This window comes from Temnothorax curvispinosus, unplaced genomic scaffold (genome assembly GCF_003070985.1).
Source record: "Temnothorax curvispinosus isolate PA1 unplaced genomic scaffold, ASM307098v1 QBEX01018585.1, whole genome shotgun sequence".
NCBI classification, from domain to species: Eukaryota; Metazoa; Arthropoda; class Insecta; order Hymenoptera; family Formicidae; genus Temnothorax; species Temnothorax curvispinosus.
Genome location: NW_020228365.1, coordinates 11,504 through 32,897, shown reverse-complemented (window position 1 = coordinate 32,897; position 21,394 = coordinate 11,504). Strand labels below are relative to the sequence as shown.

General features: G+C 41.7%; 1 protein-coding gene across 1 annotated transcript; it reads right to left on the bottom strand.

Moving 5' to 3' along the window:
* Positions 1 to 1,412: 1,412 nt before the first annotated feature.
* On the bottom strand, positions 1,413 to 13,415 carry LOC112468534 (protein Wnt-1; the record flags this gene model as incomplete). The annotated part of the gene is made up of 3 exons (XM_025037752.1): positions 1,413 to 3,290; positions 3,607 to 3,881; positions 13,072 to 13,415. Coding segments are annotated over 3 exons (1,177 nt in total), but the record flags the coding sequence as incomplete, so codon positions are not given.
* Positions 13,416 to 21,394: the final 7,979 nt, after the last annotated feature.

The window sequence follows — 21,394 nt, the reverse complement described above, 5'->3', positions numbered from 1 at the left end:
TAGACATTGATTTATTAGATTTCGAGACTTGATCTCAATGTAAAATCATAAATTCACAAATATATTTCTACTAAACAAACCATTTTATTATACATATAAACCACAAATCGCTTTTCTTCTAATAAAAAAAATTGCATTTTATTTGTATACTTTACGCGGCCAATAATTCTCTATATTGATTTACTATAATCGTTATAATTTCTCAGTAATTAATCTAACGGAAACAGAATAGAATACGTAGGAGTATAGTATTGTCAACATTAATCGATTAATATTTAAGCTCTTAGAACATTTATTCTCTCTCTCTCTCTCTCTCTTTCTTACAAATCTAAAAAGAAATACTTATTACTTGTGGGCATGAACGGCAGATGAAAGAACTGGTGCTCCAATGGTAGAGAAAGAGAGACACGCAACAGAAGGAGGAAGCGGCAGCAGAAGGTAGATCGGGGGAAGGAGCATGTGGGGAAAAAAGGTGAAAAGGGGCGGGTGAGAGGGAGAGAAAGCCGGTAGGTCGACGGTGGAGTGTTGGTACCATTAGCGCGGATGCCTGTTCGTATGCGGTCAGGGTCCTTTTATCCCGCGCGGAGATTCCTGCGGGATTCCTGCGTTCGTTATCATCGCGTGCAGCATTCGCTGAACGCTGCAACGCAACGGTGGAAGGCCAGAGATGCAGGAAGAAAGAACGCGATGAGAAAAAGGAGAAAGGGAGAGGGAGGGAGGAAAAAGGGAAGGAGAAAAGAGGAGGATGAGGAGAGCCGAACCAGTCCTCCTCGGGGCATGAGCCTCCCACGACATTCACTCGGCACAGGAATTATGAAGTCGTCCAGTTGGGGAACCAGTTGGCTATATTTCGCGGGAATACGTCGACGGCGGCGCGCATCGTGTAATGGGAAAATATTGAATAGTCCTGCGACACGGCGCGGCGCGTCGACCGTGAGGCCGAGGTTCGAGGGATTATTGCTCGTACATTTCGTCCGCGGACATCCGCTATCGCGGTTCTAGCGCTCGAATGGAGACCTCTATGCGAGAACTTTATATTTTGTCTTTATAGAACCAGTTTATCACCAGTTTATCTCTTTTGAACACGTATCGCGACAGGAAATTAATAGATTGTTGAATTCAAGGACTATATTAATTGTTATTTTATTTATAGCAAGCAAATAGTAAAATAGTTGTATTGTGATTTCTACTTGCTTAAACGTTCTATGCAAAATAAATTGTTTAATGGATTATTGATACTAATTATGCTACACGATAAATCGATGCAATTACTTGTTTAAAATTAATGAAAGGATTTTTATAATTTTTTTAGGAGAGGGACAGTTGGGGTTTAAAAGTAATGTAACCGAAGATCTTAATTTCGTCATTTATTTAATTTTCTTATATATTTATTTGTATAAATTACGAGCAATAATTAATACATCTATTATGCACAACATTGGAATTACCTTATTTATTGGAATTTTCTCATTTCGAAGAGTAATCTCTTTATCCAGCATTTGTAAAAAAAGATATTTTTAAACCCGCGGGATTTTCAATATCCCGGTACTCGATAAAGAAAAAAGAGAAAACGAGAGAGGGATACATGAAAAAGATATAAAAATAATTTACCACTCCCAACGTGGGGCTTTGTCTTCGTCGCGCGTGTGAAAGCCTGCTTTGTATTTACAATAGTTTCTTACGGAGAAATATATATTGGCCACCGATTGGCTCGCACATTGTTGCAAAATACATCGCTATAATTTATTTATATACAAGTATGCGATCTGTATACGAGTTTTTCCCCGAGGGAGCGAGTGTCTAAAGTGGCAAAAAGGACACCATTAAAATAAATAACGCTTACGCGAGACCACGACGCTCGCGTTGTCGCCAATGAACATCACTTAAATCGAAGTCCTCATATGCAGCAGGATAAAATAATTGAAGGCTTTATACATCGGATTAACTTATCGTGATCAATAGTCCTTTACGGCGGAGAAGCGAGTTCGCTAATCCATTTTGATTAATGTCACGTAGAGATGGTAGTGAATTGAATTCGAATATTACCCAACGGGGATAATATTTTTTGTCGAACAGGGTAACAGGATGAGAGATGCGGATAGCAGGCAGCCTTAAATTATTTTCTTCTACCATATGACATTGTCACAGCTGAGATGTCAGAGCCTTTATTATGGGGGGAGGGGTGCAGATCAAGTTCCGATCCTCGTCGGTGAATAGCGAGATAGCGAGCCGGTGTTACGCTGGTGTTTAACACCGGTTATTTAACACCGCATCCACGCGTCCCAATCTTCCTATCTTAAAGCCTTAAAAACCTACGATCGCACGAACGCTCCTCACCATCTCAGTCTTTAATACGCGCGCGACGCGACGTAATAAATATATATGTAGTTCCGTTCGTTTCGCGTAATACTGGAGACGAGGAGGTCCCGCGGGGTTCACGCGCGGGACTCTCCACGACGACTTGGACCCCGTCCGGCAAGACCCATCGGCAGAATCTCTCGCGGAAACGGAGACCGGCGTGTCGGTCGTCCGCGAAAGAGACTGTCACAGGGTGCTTTGAGCTAAAAAGAAGAGTAGTCTCATCCTTCGAATTTGTCAATATACCGTTTATACCCAGGGTTACCCGCGAAAAACAGAGAAAGTTCGAAACTTTGATCGTTTTTAACCCTGCATGAAGGTTGCCTCGAAGATTTATCAAGATTCCGTGATATCTCGCGATCAAGTCCCCCTCTTCACAGACATGTGTGTATCGTCTTTTTCGTCCTGCACAGCTGGCACTTGACCTCGCAGCACCAGTGGAAGGTGCAGGAGCACCTTTCAATCACCGTCACCTCCTGCGTCTTGTGGCCCCTGCCGCAGCACATCAGGTCGCAGCCGTCGACGCCGATGCTCGTGTCGTTGCACTGCCGCCCGTGGGTGCCCAGGATGCCGAGTTTTGGATTCTTCTCGCAGAACGGCGGCGATGGCTCCACGTAGACGAGGTCCTTCTGTCCGGGCGGCTTGTGCTCCGGATTGTACGGCTTCAACTGGAAGTTGTAGCGATGCCGGCGCCCGAGACCGTCGCGATGTTGGTGCACGGAGTTGCTCGCCGAGTTGCTGGTGATGGCATTGTTGTTGACGCGCGCGCGGTCCGAATTACTGACCATCACCCGTGAGGCCCCATCGAAGCGATCCTTCAGGTTGTCGCCGACCACGCGAAAGTTCGGCAGCCGCATCCAGCAGGTCTTCACCGTGCACGAGCCCGACATGCCGTGGCACTTGCATTCCTGACGCATCTCCGAAGTTACGTGCTGTAACGAGAGAGGCGAAGTCCTGTAATTTTTCTCATAATTAAAATTAATAATATTCGTGACACTTTCAGTTTCCCCGCATAAACGTTTTATCGCGGATTTCGTTCAGCAAATTTACAAATATGCGGGCAAATAAAATAACAAAATGTATAATGTTTTAAATAAATCTCAAACATTAAGATTTCATATATTCTATTTATTATTTGAATTTAGGGCACAATAAATAAAATATTATTTAGTAGAGTAATTTTAACGCTTCTATTTTTTTCTTTTATTTTTTTCAGATAAAATAATTTTAGAAATTAAAAAAGCTTACTGCTCTGCCGGCTTCGTTATTATGTAGATTCATCTTCTCGCGGAGATTCCGGCCACGTTCGCCAGTATCGACAAAATCGCGAGAGAACTTGAAGCCATATCCAATGTTATCCGAGCAACCACCCCATTCCCAATCTCGAACGGCGGATGATGCGCGTGATTGGTGAGTATAGTCGCAGGAACACGATTGAATGCTGCCCTCGCTACATGCCCTCGCGATACTGTGTGTCACCGCCGCGCTCGTGATGGCGTAGATGAAAGCGGTCTCTCGACATCCTGCAAGAAAATGACGGAAAATTTACGTGTGCCGTGCCGGAAACTAAATTCCTTGTTCAGCGCACGGGAAATGCAAAAAAAAAAACGCAGTTAAAATCAACCATTACATATGCATATATTACTGCTTTTATCGTAAATATTGTGTATCATTAAAGTCCTTCGGTTTTTAATTTTATTTATCCAGTTGCACAATATTCTTGAATATTTCCGGTAAAAATTAATTCTTGGCAATTATAATTAATTTTCCATTAGAAATGTGATAGATTCTTGACAAAATGCTAATTTTTTTCTTTATAGATATCAATATTTTGATACTCGCCGGGAGTGCTGACAAAACTTTCACGGTGTTTGGTCGCGTAGGAGGTGAATGATGACGTCAGGCAACGTCTCAATCCTCCACGAGGGACTACCTGCGCGAGAAGTCCTCGCAGGTGGAAGCGAGGGAGAACAGGAGTGTCCGTAAGAGAGAACGACAAGAAGAACGACAGAAGAAGAGAGGGAGAAAGAGAGAGCGAGAGAGGCAAGAGACGGTACGTGACCTTAACCCTGAGTGGGCTGACCTGAAGCACCTCGACCTTATCTGCATAAGGTGCAGGTGCGCGTCGGCTCCTTTTGTACCGATGAAGATATCGCGCGAGAGAAGAGCGGGCAAAACAATTTCATAAATTGCGAGCTCGCACCATTCCAAGACAGTGTTACATTGTCCCATTAGTGAAAAAATATTACATGGTGCTCTATATTTTTTAATTAAATCTCATTTAATTAATTTTCCTTACTTTTATTTATCTTTTTATTTAATTATAATATAATAGCGCATTTAAAGAAAAAGAGAGGGGGGGTAGTACATATAGTATATTACTATACATATATATATGTATTGTGTATTCCTTAATAATAATATAATAATATAATGTATACCTTTTATTTAGTAGGTAAGTTTTCATACGCGATATTTTTTAAAATAATAACTATATATAATATATCTGAAGCGAATTAATGAATGTTGTATATAAAAGAGATAAACTTATGGATTAAAATAAGTTTGTACTATATTTTCTAGTTATTCTGTTTTCTAAATTATGAATTTTCGGAGTGATCAACTAAAAATTGATGGGAAACTTTCCTAGGTCGATTAAATGCGCGTGCGTATCGAAATGATAGAATCCGAAAAATTGAACAAGAATAAGACGTTAAGCGATTCAACCACGGACGAGCAGAATGGTACGGATGATTATCCGCAACGAACCGTCCTCGGCTCGAAATTCTAAATTCGTTACGAGTCTTTTACGTTACGACACAGTGACATCTCCAGCTCCCTTTTTGACAGTAGCGAGCGTTGAGAACAGATAAAACGAGGTCGAACGAAATCAGAGAAGAAAGCGAAGAAAGAAAGAAAAATGAGCGCGCAACAATTTTCCTCAATCTTGACGCAGAATTGCCATTGACGGTAGTGAGAAAACAGGAATGTTGAAGAAAAGATTCATGCCGTTACACGACCCATTGTCACGGGTGAATCCTCGTCCCGTTTCCCCTCTCATCCCTAAATTCGATCAGTTCCAGATATTATTTATCATAATGTCAGACCCCATGACCGAATGGATTACACCGTTCGTAATCGCCTTGCCTTCTAGACGAGGAGACATTCTGGATTCCTGAAGAACTAACAGCGACAGGATGAAAGTGTCACAAATTCGTTTAACAAGAAAAGGCATGAAGCCAAGAGGGTCACTCGTCAACTTGTTAAGTAGACAGGAAAAGATATTGCTACGTGTTGCAACATAGCGATTGCTAATTATTTAGCACGGCTTGAACAAAACAGTATTCAATTTTAGGAATTTCTCATTGTCACAAAATCGCACGATATTTATTTTCTTTGCAGTTTTCGAAATGTTTTCCTTCCTTTAAAAAAAAAAAAAAAAAAAATAAATTCTCAATATTTATTTGCAATTTAAGTGTATATCTATCTATCTTAGAAGGGAAAAAAGGAAGAAGAAGAAAAGAAGAGAAGGAAAAGATTTATCGCAAGATTAAGATAGATTTATTACAAATTTCTTTTTTTTCTTTTTTCCTTGACTTTAAATCTACGAACCGTGCCGGTATATTCACGTAACTGCATAACGCACGTTGAATCATGTCTTTCACGTGTTAAGAACGCGACTAATTGTTTGCGGCCGAACGCCCTCGATGAACTCATTGCCTCGTCGTGGATTTCGTAATACGTGGAAACCAATCCGTTCAATTTTTCTTGGTTTTTACGAGTTTTATGATTTGCAAACAATCGGGGACTGCCAGATAAGCGAGTGGCGGTCTTGTTTCTCGAAGGCACGGAAATATCGCCGTTATCGACCACGCGCGCGCGAGGTCGTGGAGGAACAAAACGAGGGAGAGGAAGGAAAATGTGTGCAAAGTGAGAGAAAGAATGCGACGCGATGAGAGATCTGGTGCGGGGAAAGTTCAAATGAAGAAAAACAAAAAGCGCGACTCTCGATAATCTCTCGGTACCGCGATTGTTTGCCCTCGACGAGAAGTGAACACGCCGTTCTCGTTTGTTCCGCGTACGATAAATAGTTCGACGGCGGTTTTATCGACTCGTTCAAATAGTATGAGCAAGTTAGAGGCGCAGCCAGAATGTGCCCGCAAGGTAAACACGCGCGCACACATCGATGGCAGTTCCTTGCTCGTGCTCGGTCCGGAACCTGACGACCTGGCAGCGTTAGGGACGGTGGACAGAATCGGAATGTTTCGGTCTCAAAAGCGTTTAACGTATTAGTCTTGAAATCTTTGTGGAAAATAAAGCAGATGGAACAAGTTTTTTCTGCAGCTAGATATACGCGTATACATTATCATATTTTCAATTGTGATTAATTTTTTTGTTAATGTAAAAAAGTTTTTTATTAACAAAAAAGAATTAATTCATCAAAGTGTCTTATATTAAATTTTTTTTAGATTATTTTAAATTTTAAAATCACGAATGCAAATGGTATAAAAACGATAAAATGCTATTGATGATCTATTATTGAATTATTGCGAAAAATTGTTACTGCAAAATTGTGATGTATATGCATCGGTATTTGTGTAAAAAGTATTCCAGATTTGTACTTTTGAATTTATATAAATGATAGTATATGAGTTTCATTATGAAACGCTGATTTATGAAGTTCGTCAGACGAACGGTTGGCCTCTCAATGAAATATACGGAGCAAAAAGCCGCAATCACCACGACCGAGTCGTTTTTGAGATTGTCCTAAGCGGCATCGTCGCGCATCTTTACGAGGGACATTTGCGTCTTGGCTGAAATTCCACGGAGATAAAATCGTTAGGAATTATTGCTACTGTCGCGGCCCGAGTACCTGTCAGGGGACAGAACGAGTTATGGTGTAACCACCTACGCGTGGAATCTAAAACGACGTTACTGGCGATGGTGGTCTCCCAACGACAGCGACGGTATCGGCGACGTGATGATTTATGTATAGATGTGTCGTAATACAGTCATTAGACATGAGATGATGGGCCCGTGATGTCAAGTGATAGGCTGGGCGTAAAACCGCTTACAATGATTCATTACGAACGTTTTAAAGAAACGGAAAGATGGATTTATTACTTGCGCTGAGACAGAGATTGCCATTTCAGCAACTCGAGATGTCAATGTGAAGAGAAAAATGCCGGTTTAAAAGATTGGCTATAAAAACTTTCATTCTTAATAGACATACAGAAAATTAAGTTGTTTATTCAAGAACGTCATCACGGTTTATATAAACGAGGATAATATCAGCAATTATATTACTTATACATATTATTTTTAAATAAGTCTTAGTAATTTAATGTCTTTCGATGTATGTGTATCTTGAAAATATTACAAAATTTATATCGCGCGTTTAAAAAATATATTTTTTTCTTTATTTTATTTTATCTTCAACATATTCACAAATGATGTTCCTCGATATGCGGTGACGAGCGTATAGGAATGATCGCGGCGACAACTCGGCAAGGCTCGAAAATAAGAAGGACGAAGGGAAGCCAAGAACGGGCAGAACAGTCCTGTGGAACTCGAAGACCGCGGAATAACACGGGTGAGCGCCATATAGACCCGCGGGAACGGGTGCGGGAGCGGGAGCGGGAGCGGGAGCGGGCTTGCGGGGCCCCCGTGGAAGCAAACAAGATGTAAAAATCACGCAGGGGCCCATTGGGTCGCGGCTCACGTTTTCGCAAGAAACCGTGGCGTGCCGTCGACACATGTAGCCCATCATAGGCCGCGATTTATGGCCGTGGCAAAAAGCGCCTGATGTCGCCGTATAAGACGCGTCCTGCCGCTGCTGCACGCACTGGGACAGATATTGATTGAATTTATCCTGTAAACGGCCGATTACGTCGATATCACCGGCGCACGGCGAAAATATTCGCGACCTCGCGTCGCCTGGGTTCACGACGAAGATAAGATTACAAACGTGCGTCACGTGTTGACTAAAGATCGAAAATACCTGCATGATTGAGTTTGTGCGAATTCATTAATCAGAGTTGTCAAAAAAGAAAGAACGGCTTTTAACTCCGTTGTGTAACACGCGTCTTTCCGGAATAAGGTAATCCAGTTGGTAAAAATGAGATTTGTTACGGATTTCCGCTCTGCATCCGTGCAAGTTCTCTTTGTGGCTCTTCCTTTTCTTCGTGCCTTACAATTTGCCTTCTGTTGAAACTCGTGCTATAATAGAATCATGAAGGCGAAATGCAAACCGTTGAAGAGCTGCAACGTCATTTTGTGGGATAAGGTGTGCAGGCCCGTAACTAATCGCGAACTTCTTTCGCTGATTGGTTGCCTCATTGATAGAGCATAGCCGGGGAAGAAAGATGATTATTTGCATATTATGTGTGTTGATCAAGATTGAGACCATTCTTATATTCGTCATTCCGCTGGTTACATGTCGAATTTTATCATCTGCATTTTTTAAATCCTTATTCTTCACTTTTATTTTTATTCTCTGTGAGCTTTGAATTAAAATTAACTCTCATACGCGGACGAATCACTGAGACGGCGGCGCGGTAGTTGTTCCTTTTTTTTTGCGACTCGAATGATCTCGGTTATGATCGTCAAAAATAATCTGGGAGAGGAAAAGACACAGTGTTATATGCGCCCAATGCGGCGGAGTCTTCGCAGTTTACGGAGCAATTAGGCTGCGAGGCTTGCTTTTGCGAGCCACACGGTGTGCGCCGAGGAGAAGGAAGACGCGGAGGCACACGGAGAGAAAGCCGCGAGAGAAAGGAACGGAAGAGGAGCCGGACGAAGAAACGAGATGGAGAACGGTGGAAGGTAAGGGTACCAATGCGGTAGGTGGCTCTTGGCGGCGAAATGATTACAGGCCGCGAACGCACTCACTACCAGCTATAATATCGAGTACAAACGCAGCCAAAAGTATTGGAGCCCGAGTCTCCGAAAATCTCTTCGCAGGATCCCCGGCTCGATACTAATTCCACTCACCCTTTCACATATCCGCAATGATCACGTATTATTTAAATTCAAATCTCGTATGTCCGGCGCTCTCTCTCTCTCGCTCGTGTTAGCTGTCGACAAAAGTTTCGGATCGTATACATATTAATCGACGTGTCGCGATTTTTATCGAATCGCTAATTGTGCGTTTTCACACACTGACACGTGAATATATTAAGACCGTCTTACTCGCGTGTTATTAGAAATTTCCGCGTGGATTGACAACTTGTTCTTGTACTTAATAATACATTCGCGCGAGAGAAAATTAATGTTCATATGGAGCAGGTTATATCCTTTAACTTAGTACTTGTGTTTCTCAATTAGCGGCTCAAAATGTAGATGAATTTTTTTCCCCGGTAACACTAAAAGTAAAACGTGGATCTCTACATGACTTTCCGTTTCTTAACGACAATAAATATGTAATATATTCGCAACGACACGTCACGAGCAGCACACCCGGTGATATTAACGTGAGACCAATGCGACGCAGCAATAGATTCGCGTTATCCCGCTTGAAAATCTATATCCATTCTACTTTCACGACTTATATTTCCGACATGACTGCCGACAGTTAGAACACGGTGATAATCCGGAAACGACCGTTTAAGCCGGTGTTCGACTGCGACGTTCTTTCCGGACCCCCTCTTTTTGATCTCCTTATCCTTGAATGCGACAAGTACGCGAACGCATTACCGGTAGTTGATAGCGATCTGTGTGTTTCCCTTATGCCAGCACGGCGAAGATCAAATCTCGAGAGGATCGAGGACAAAGAAAGATACGAGAAGCGGGAGCGGCAGCGAGAAGAGCGGAGGAAACTGGTCCGCGCTCACACAGGGCGATGAAGACGAAAGGTGAAAGGTCGAGGGCCTCGTCTCCGGTAGAAGCTGCGAGCGATCTTGCAGATTGTTACGGAAAACAGAGAAAGACAAAGTACAAACCGAAGTCTATCGCGACAATTTTAGCAATCTATTACGGAACAGTTATTAAGTTGTTACTCGCGTTTACGTGCAAAAATAAAATCAATTAATTAACATGCGCTTAAACATGAATCTACGTAAATATATTTTATATAGAATGTAAAGAAATAAGAAAACGTTGCTTCCTGATTAATTCTCCTTTTTCTTGCACGAATTTGCGATCAAATTCCGTTTATTCGCGTAAATATTCTTATTAGACTCTTAGTAGACTATTATTTTGCGCGATAGATTGGAGAATGTAATTATGACAGGCTATTCGCGGCTATCAAATTAATACCTCTCACAATGGTTATTTAATCCTGACAGGAATAACATTACGATCGGTCTTTAAACCGCGCGACGCGCTTTTGTATCTCACGATTCACACGTAATCATTTTTTACCTGGTTCTGACAGAACAATGTATCATAGAAGTGCGAAACGAATGTAAAAACGGATTCTCGCCTCCCTCCCCCCCCCCCAACAGCGTTATTATCCGTGAGTGGCTTTCTCGGAGCTTGATTAACACGTCAAGCGTTATGAATGCCACATGGCGCTCTCACTTTTTCGTTTACAGGTGTCATATAAATGCCGCAATGTTAACCGTGACCGCCCGTTCGATTTACGGAATTTTTAATAGCCGCCGCGCCCGCCGCGTCTTTTATCCCTTAACGGCAGCAGAGTTATACAGAGTAATAACGCATGAGAAGTGCATAATTTTTCGAATAATACCTTTGACGCGTATGCAAAGATACGCAGTGTACTAAATACAACAGTGTAATTTTTTGCGGATGGTTTTGTAAAAATCTCGCAAGAGTGAAGACACTTGAAACGAATGCGGACTCCATAAATTCCACTCAATAATGTCCCATCAAGAAGACACTTAAAAAATAATAAGGTAAGAAAACTTGCGATATTGTTACGTATATAAAGATGACCTCAAGGTATCCTCAAATAGAACAGTTAATCATTTTCAGTATATGTTGATGGCATACGATAAATGCGCTGTAGTAACAGCTAGTGAATACAGTCGTCGCGGAGGGTGAATCGGAAATAAGGGGGGCCGAGTGTCAGTATACGGAGAGGATATATACGAATCTATCTGCAACTAGATACCGGTGTTAGTCGCAGACACACACCAGAGGGAACATCTCGTATTAACCGCCAATCCGCGTCACCCCATCGCGACGTTACGATCATCTCGCGTTGCAATGTTGCAACGAAACGTGTCTCTGGGCGTCGAGGCGTGCGTGTTACAGGCTCGTGAAAATAACGCGCGCGCGACGCTACTCTCTCTCGCTCTCTACCCCTTTTCTCCCTCTTGTCTCTCTCGCTCTCTCTCTTTTTTTGCGCCGTGTACTTCTTTTAGTTTTACTAAGTGGCCATATGGGGACATTCGACATAATGGGGTGGGAGCGGCTCGAGCGAAAAAGCTCGGCTTACAATCGCCTCGACGAGATCTAAAAGAGCCGCAGGGGAGCCAGAACTGGTACGAGAAGGTCCATTATCAGGTTGCAAAACATACATCTGGCCGGTGAGGGCACGTGCCCGGGGCCTTCGGACGAAGGGCACGCCTCCTAAAGCCCCCCTCCCCCTCCCCCGTCCTCTCTTCTCTCTTCATCGCGGCATCGCCGTGCCCTCGTCCTTCTAACCCCACGACGACTTGGGGCCTTCGCGCTCTATGCACTCGATCTATGCGAGCGTTCGCATTCAAACGAGGTGTTAATGCGACTCGTCGAGAACACCGCGGGTGTCCGATCACGGTCTCTAAATAGCAATAGAATAATATGTATACTCATCAGCAAATGTAAATTTATTACACTTAATATTTTATATACGTATACAAATTCTATACAGAAAATATAGATTTGTACAATAGATCGCTATGTATATTTATGTAATAAACAAATACTTATTCAGATACGTTGAAATGATTAATTTTGTCCAATCTGTATTATAATTTACGCGCGCGTTTCATCTTTAATGCATTTAAAATATATTTATAATATACGTAATTTATATAAACTCAATAAATATAAGTACATAATAAATAAATTCCCAAGCTTTATCGTATGGATATGTATAATCGAGATAAAGTAAAGTTAGGAGAAATATGACCCGTTTGAAGTAACACGCTTTTCGGCTAGATAAAAGACCAGTGATGTCCATTTTAAATTGGTTCTACATCCGCTGAAAAATCCACCGCTTATCTCGAAGGTGTTCGCTCGGCGATGACGTATCGCGATGACGAGATGACGGCCTTATTACTTAATCTACCGAGTGTTACGAGACGTCCTGAGCCTGTGTTGGCTTAAGCAAATCGACAGATTTGTCATTCGCGATCTTAACGGCCGTGATCGGACCCCTCTCTCTCTCTCTCTCTCGTTCCTTATTTCTCTCGTTTCTTCCGTTGGAACTCGTCTCTCTATCGAGAACATTGGGTATCGAAGCACTGATAAACCGTCTTTTGAAACGTAGAATAAGTACACTTATGTATCATTTTATCGCTACTCTCGTTCCTGCGTGAAAACAAGGAACTATAATAACACTTGTTACTTATCGCTTCTTTTAAAATCTATGTCAATAGTGAACTAAACACGTTGCTTTTCACGAAAATAATTGTCAGACGGAACTGGTTCTTGGGTATAAATTAAGCAACATATATAAGCACATCGCATGGACAAATTACTGTAGAAAAACTTTCATAATAATAGTTTTCATTATTGCGTGTGTCGTCTAATAATGAATTTTCTTACCTCTGTCGACGATCTTGCCGAAGAGATTTTTCCCTCTAAGAAAATTTTTCGTCGAGCAATTCCATCGCCGGTTGCGAAACTGATGCTGGCATTCGGCGATAGCTTGATTCGCACCCCTTGACACCGCCATCAGCACTCCTGGATTTTCTCTCGCGAGCCTTCTCTGCTTTCTTCTCAGGGTCGTGTAGACCGGTTCCATCTGTATGGAACCTGCTGACATCGGTAAATAATTGTTGGGTTCGCCCGCTTTTGCAATACCCCTAAAAATAAAAACAAAAAAATGACGTTTATTACTTCTTTTATACTCTTCGCGTTTTATATAAAGTAAAACTCGTAACAAAGCACTTAGAACAGCGGGTAACAAAAATAGATGTAACATACAATAAAAATGATGAAAGAAAATTGTACTCCAAAAACATACAGAGATAAAAGAGGAGAAAACGAAGCATATATACGGAAGGATTTGTCGAGAGAGCCATCCTTTATAATTTGTCAGAAAGAAGCCGTCGAAAGTGGCTTTGAGTGCGACTATTTGTAGTCGCCCATTCATCTCGGACAATTCCTTGGAGTTTCGTCGAAGGAAAAAGTAGGCTCGGCTGACGCCGAAGGAAGGAGGCTTCGACGGCAGACGGCGGAGCGTTAAGGACGTGTTTTCAAACAGGGATCGTGTTAATGAAGAGCCTTTGAGTAAAATTACTCCCGTGATCCGGCGGCACTCGGTGCTCCCTTCGTCCAGGGCGGGGAGGGGGAGGGGGAGCGTAATCCCCGATCATACATCCTCGACACAAGCGTTAAAGCGTACATCGTATGCGCGCTTTCGTGAAATTATCAATTTATATGCAGCCGCGTTCGGCCGCGCTTAAAGCTAGCCCCGGTCCCCGGCTGAGGAGCTTAATGCAACGCGATCGCCGATAAATTCCCTTAATGAGCCCCTGTGTGTCCGTTCTGGCGAGCGCCGTGCGCGTCGTTATCGTCGCGTATTACACGATCGTCGTAATGTAACGCATACAAGGTATCGGGCTATATCGCGCAAATAAATTTTAATTACGCGGCAATTCCGCGAACGATAATGCGCACCGTCATCCGCCGCGATTGCGTTTGTCCTATCCGATCCACAGGCGCGACAGGTGTGATCGATCTGGGAGGGAAACAACTTCCAATTTTTGCTAAATGGGGCTTTAATTCAACATTCAATGGTCACTTATAAATATATCTTATACATATGTCTTTATATATCTTATATATGGCTCTCTTATATGCATTATATTTCCTTCAATTATTATTTGGAAATATTTATTTCGGTTATATTCAACAGCTTTACACAAGCTTCTCTGATCTCTGCATTTATTTATTTAGAATATTTAATATAAAAAAAATGATTAAATTTTTAGTTTGTAAAAGTGGATGCTTTTTATTTACTTAAAAATTTAAAGTAAATAATAATATCTATTTTAATTGTATTTTTTGAAGACAGTGTGATTCTGTATTTTTAAATTTTCTTGATTTATTGAACAAAGAAAAAGCTCCTTTAAATAATATTAAAATCACATCTTTAAAACGTCGGACTAAACGACTAAACGCATTTGGTCCATCGTAGAAATTACTTGCAAGGCATTTGAATCGATGTGTAACTTATGGGTGCTATAAGCGTGCGAGTTAAACAGTAGTCGTCACCGCGAAACGCCAATTTTGAGCGCAAAAAAGTGCGCGTTCAAGAGAGAACGGGCAGCGCGAGAGAGAACGAGGAGCGATGAAGGTGGATTAGCACGAAAGACGAAACTGGTTCAGCAGTTTCGATCAACAGTAGCTCGTCGCGTGTATATATTGCATGTATAGGGTGTATCGGTGTCTACGGATTTGCTGTAAATTCGTTGATCGAATTTAAGCTGATTTTTCTTTAAGGCAAATGTAATAAAGCTAGTGCTATTACTAGAATGTCTATTTCCGCATTGATATTTCCGCAACTTCTTATTTATGACTGAGATTCAAGTTTTTCTTTTCAAGTAAGACTTCGAAATGGAATAAAACATTTTATAATTATATTCGTAAATTCAAATTGTCTAGTGTTAATTATTTACGCTTTGAAAATTATTAATAACGACAATATATTAATTTTTTAAACTAATTGTTTACGTTTGCGTATTGTAGTTTTAGAGAAAGTACGTCTTCCGATACACCCTGTATGTATATAAATCAAGCTGCCGCGCGAGTCCGGCCTGTGAAAGAATTCGCGTCTCGATCGATCGAGCATCGCGCAGAAAAACGTTTAAATGCGTTCACGGTGCGCCCTTCGTGGGAAGAGGGACGCAAGGACCCCTGAAGAAATGTTGGGCCGCGCAAAATGCATACCGATCAAGTGTGGCAAGAAACGTTGTAACTCGCTCGGACACGAAATAATCAGAAAGTTGATCGGAGTTCGCGAGTTAAGGGTGATTTTAACAAGACAGGTGCATCCGCTTAATATTTGCTTTTTATATTTTCTACAATCGTATCTATATGTTCTCGCTAGAATGATTATTAACATAAATCATTTATAGTACGATTCATGGTCCTTCCTAATCCTCAAGTGAAAGCTAGACTAGCGAGTCTAGACCAAAACAGTACGATCAGCGATATTTAAGGCGATACGCACGTAATGCAATAAAATGTTGATACAACACGAGTGTCATAAGCACTCCCCATGGGGGAGAACTCCGCGGCTTAAACAGGATCGTAAACGTCCAATTTGATCGCGTGAAAAAGCACCAAACGCGTCGGATATTTGTTGTTCTTTAACGAGAGAGTGAGAGACGCTAGTGCGACCCTTATTTAAAATAGCTCGCGCGTTCTAGGATCGGATCAGTCGTCGCCCAGCATAATAAACAGGTAATCACTGTCGCCGCGGCTCTGTCGACGCTTCGTGGTCTGGGGCGGAAATTGAGGCCCTGACAGAAACCGGGCTTGCCCGTGGCGCCCACCGTGAAACTGACTGTCAGCCACCCGCCACCGAGATCTCTCTCGTTGACACTACGAGTGGGCTAAACAAACTCGAGTTAGAGCGCGAGGTGGCAAACACGTGGCCTAATAAAAGAAGAGGCAGAATTGTTCCTCGATATTGAATTAGGCTGCAGTCCATTTAATGCTATAAGCGTTCTTCTTCTCTTTCTTTCTTCATTGAAAGAAAGGCTTCGAGGCATTTTCTAGTGTTAAGTGGACCGCAGCTTTAGAAAATAATGCTTTTTGGCCGGTTTATATATTTAAATTAAAATTTAAAGCGACGCAAGTGTACCGCGATAATAACAGACGTGAAATAATGGTCCACTTGAGTTCCGTGCGGTGAATGAAAAGGATATGTCACTTGGTATAGACAAATCGGAATGCGAGGTAGCAAACACGTGGCTCAGAAAAGGAAGATGGAGAACGTAACGTCCCGGAAGAACGCTTTCTCGCGTCACTTTAGGGCAAGAGACGTAAAAATGAAAACACGGTTTGCCACGCGAGAATCTTTCTAACGCTTTAAACGGAAGCGTAAACGTAACGTTAAAATGCGAGACGGTGCTCGATTAAACAAGATTATGCTATGTACTTTATTGCGCGTATTGCACGAATAAAAGAGAGATAGAGAGAGAGAGTAATAAACATGGGATTCAACGGCGCGACGTGCTCTCTCGGCGAACATCGCGGGCCCCGTGTAACGTCCGGAATGCACGCGGAACCCACATGGCGGGCCCTTCGATTCGTCACGCGCGATCCGCGAGCTCGCACGGCCCGGCCGACGCGACGTAATGCGCTCCACGCAGCATCGGCGGCGGTGAACACGATGCGCTCTCGCATACGGTGCATTCAATAAGCGATGTCCATAAATAAGCCGCGCCGCGCGGACCGGTTAGGATATATCTATTGCTTGTAATTTACGTCGGGCTTGAAAAGCTTCAGGGACTCCTCCACCTTCGTATACTTTCTACCGCCAGACGATGGCCGAGACGAAAATAATTTATCGCCCCCGGGATGAGAGAGAGAGGAGGGGGGGGGGGGGAGTGGGAACGGAAAGGGAAGGGCGAAGGGCAATAACGACCCCCTCAACGTCTCGCGTTCGTAGTGACAATAAAGAGTATATTAAATTCGCGCCGTTATCACAAAGTATGTACGATACATCGCACGTGTCTTCTTCAAAATTACGTTAGATCTGTATTAGAAGTTTTATTCGTAATGACAGAAAAATTAGTTAAACTGCGGTTAATTAGCGTTAACTAATATTTATTGGAATAGCTTTAGATTCACGTTTTGATTTGAACGCTAAAAATCTTATTCTTTGCTGTAGTTACACTGTCGATATTATCGAGGATCGACCAGTCAAATAATCTCATCAAATGACAAGACCGTTGTTTATTTTCTATCAATTGTGATGTAATTTATGGGGTCACATTGTTTATCTTAGAAGAGCTCACGCTCACGACGATGACGCTATTTCAGTCTTAACCTTCGCACGTGTACCTCGCAACTTTTTTAAACGAACAAACGCAGTTGCGCATTCAGAACTAAATTTAACTCAGTGATAAGCGCTTTGATTCAAAAGATGAAAACGTTTATTTATATGACATTTTAACGCATAGATAGACTTTTAATTAACGTATATAAATGTATAGTGATAGATAATTAATTGTAAATTGTTTCATTAATACTTCATATCGAAGCAAATGCTCAATGTGTCCTAGACCAATGACGTTTTTGTCTGATCCAATGTCCGGCTCTAAGTGAGCGCCTTTCCCCAAGTGTGCATCGGCGTTCCTTTCGAGCCGCGTCGGAGCGATCCCGACGTATGTCATTTCTAACGTGAGCCGGTCCATATTCAGAACGACAGCGTCGTGAATCAGGTCGAGATATCATGAATCACGACGTAGAGACGTCGCGTTTCCGATCGCGGAGCCCCGACGATGTCTTTTTCATTCGGTCGACCGACTTCTCGTCTTTCTCATCGTAGGAGAGCCACGGCTGCTGTCACGGCCGCGTACGCCTCGCTCCTGATTCCCCGTCCCTGAGCCCCGCGTTCGCGTCGATAAATCGACCACACTTGAGATTACCGGTTTGCGATGAAAGCGATAGATATAATATTGTATTACGGCCATTAGGATTGCGATCGCGCGCAGCAAGATGTTCGTTTGAAATACGAAACGTGAATGATTAACGACGAAGCCTTTAGCATCCTATTTGTAGGACACTACGTCACATGTCATCTTCATTAAGAAAAATGTTTTGTCCCAATAATATACTATATACACAGATGCATTCTGATCATCACCAAACAGAAATCTAGTTATCGTAATTAAATTTCTAGCTGTTTCAATATTTTATAGAATATTTGATAGATTTAATTATAAGTTCCTGATTTCTACCTTTTTTGTTGAATCTATCAGATTGCTAATTTATGCAACCAGATTTTTTTTTCGTGTTTTGTTCAATGAAGATACGGAGTTCGTATCAATAATTCTACTCTTGTGGATGGATAAACGTTTAAGTTAATTTGCATTTAAAAATATGTGGACGTAAAAAAGTTATTTATAAAAGTCACAAACTATCTTTTTTAACGCAAACACACAGTAAATTAGTTTGCTGCAAAATATGCATACGTTTTATCAGAAGCTATTTTGTTGCTTACAAATAGTAAATTTCGCAGAACATACGTCGTATTATAATAAAGAATTTCTATAAAATCTGTTGATGTTTGAAAAAGGAAAAATGGGTTTTAATTTCGACACTCACGGGAAACTTGTTGCCAATAATTATTTACATGATCTGCTCTCTCTCTCTCTCTCTCTCTCTCTCTCTCTCTCTCTCTCTCACGGCGGCGAAACGACTCCGTCTGACAGCATTTGATAAAAATTCCGCGGGTACCGTTTATAATAACGCGAAAAGTTCGAGCGCGCCTTCGTGGAGACGGAAAAACGCGCGCGCTTAATTAACGACGGCAAAAGTAATAATCCGCCGCTCTCGCGCGCGTTTTAAAAATCCGGAAAGTCTTCGCGCGCGCTTTATGTCGCCGCGAGGTGTAATTATTGCCCGCGTCCACAATTAATCGTCACCATTAGCACCAGATGCGACCACCCACGATGCACACGGTAACGTACGCCGGATCGGCGTGTGTCGACTCTCGGCCGGTCCACCGATCGTCACGGTTGTACCTGCTAATCGATCGATTCCGACGTATCTCGAGCCGATACGGATGATAGATTCACGACTCTCTCCGCGTTTCCCTTCTAACACAACTAATTCCGTTTATCTACCAGTTCAATTTTATTTAAGTTATAGTTATTTCTCCATAAAATATCTGTTTACGCTTTTAAATTAATTAATCTCGCTATGTTGGTCTTTTGATTATTAACCTTGATTATTAGCTCGCCACATTCCGGTCCAGTGGACCGCTAAACGTTTTTCAGTTTTCTAGTTTTCACATAATAACACAATTTTCTAGTTTCCTTATAATAAGTTCAGTTTAAATCATTTTCCTGACCTGATATTATCACAAACATCTTATTCAGACTCTGTATTTCCAATTCTTACATTACAAGATTAAAAATATTAATTACAATAAAAATGACACAATGCAACAAAGTCGAGCGGTCTCACGGATCGGAGTGTGGCGAATTAAAGACAAAAATAAATAGCTAGGGTTAGTATTCCTGGCTAATACATCGCTGAAGAATAGGACTACTGATTTATTGGATTAAATATACACGTATATATATATCTTTTTTTAAATTAAATAGGTGTAAAAAGTTTTCGAGTTCTACTTGTTAAGGATTCACGACTTTTTGCTTTCTATCTTGCCATTCCAACATTTTGTATCTTCCAGTAATGATGCATCGAATGACTTATTTCGCTTAAGAATCTTCAATTGAACTTAATCGCGGAAGAACGTTGATCGAAACGCTAGGTTACACGCGATGTACAGCCATAGCAAAAGCGAGAGTAAATATGTTCGTGTCTTCTTAATTGCTGGTAAACCGGGGACAATACGGTCACAGTTTGAGTTGGCTCGGCCGTCGCGAGCAACGCGTGACCCGTCGCGCTGCGTCGATCTAATTAATTTAGCGGCAATAACTATCGTTGCCGAATCGTTGTATTAGTTTCACGCGGAAACCGGACGAGAGTCCGGTTGATATATCGTCGACGATTTATGCTATAGGTGGACATTTGCCGCAATTATCTCATGGGATAGCATGCGAGCGCGCTCGATCGCGCGCATTATTTATGGCCGGGCTAATGAAGTTAGTCATTATCTAACACATATCGCGCGTACAAGAAACCGCGAATCGAAACGCGAAGTTAGAATCATGATTAATGAATTAATAACGACATGGTGTGCGCTCGCGCGCGCGTGCGCGCGCAAACAACGTTGCTCCCGCGATTAGCGCGATAAATGCCGGAGTAGACAGGTGTTAATGCGTGTGCGCACGAGCGCACGGCGTAATAATTAACGCACGAAGGTCAATGCGATTCAAGCGGAGGATTACATTTTAATTGGAAGAAATTACGTCGAATGCGGCGGTGAAAGAAGAAGTGTGAGAAGCGTCATTGGTCCCGCGAGACATATCTTCTGATATGTTTCTGTATAGCGCACGCTGCCGTTTAGCGAGTCCCTAAGAAATGTGTTACGCTAAACACGTGCAAAAATAAAGTAAAGATGTAATAAGTAAAATAAAAATTTCAGATATCCAAATGTATACAACTTTGATTGCTTTTAAAAAAATATAAAGTTTTGGAAGTGTAAGAGGCTTTAATAAATTGAGATCATTTTACATAAATGTATGTATATTTTATATAAAAATGTATATTTTATATAAAATTCTCTAGATAGAATTCAAGATTGTTATGTCTATTTCGAAATTCTTTGGAGTAAAAAAAAGAAAAGAAGTACACCTTGGGTCTTTACTCTTTTCCTTTCCATTTGATTGCTGTGTAATTGATATTGTCGTTTCTTTACTGGCAAATTGATTTTTAATCTTTCCTCGACAAGAAGCCAATCAATAGATCGATAAAGAACGAAAACGGAAGCGATGGAGTTTTCGATTTTCACGCCAGCGCTAACTGGTCGAAGATCAAGGACAGGTGGAACTGATTTCTTCGACGTGATTTTTATTTCCGATGATTCAGCGATTGCAATAATGATTTCAATTAACGCTTGAATCGTTAGCTGTGATGTCATCGTTTATAGCCGGAAAAGAGTCTTTAAGATCACCAATAATTGAGCCACAAGAAAATGTTCTTTTATTATTTGTCGAGAATACCAGGTCAAGTTTATCCTTTATATGTACAATTTTCATGCATTTTAATTCAAATCAAGCAA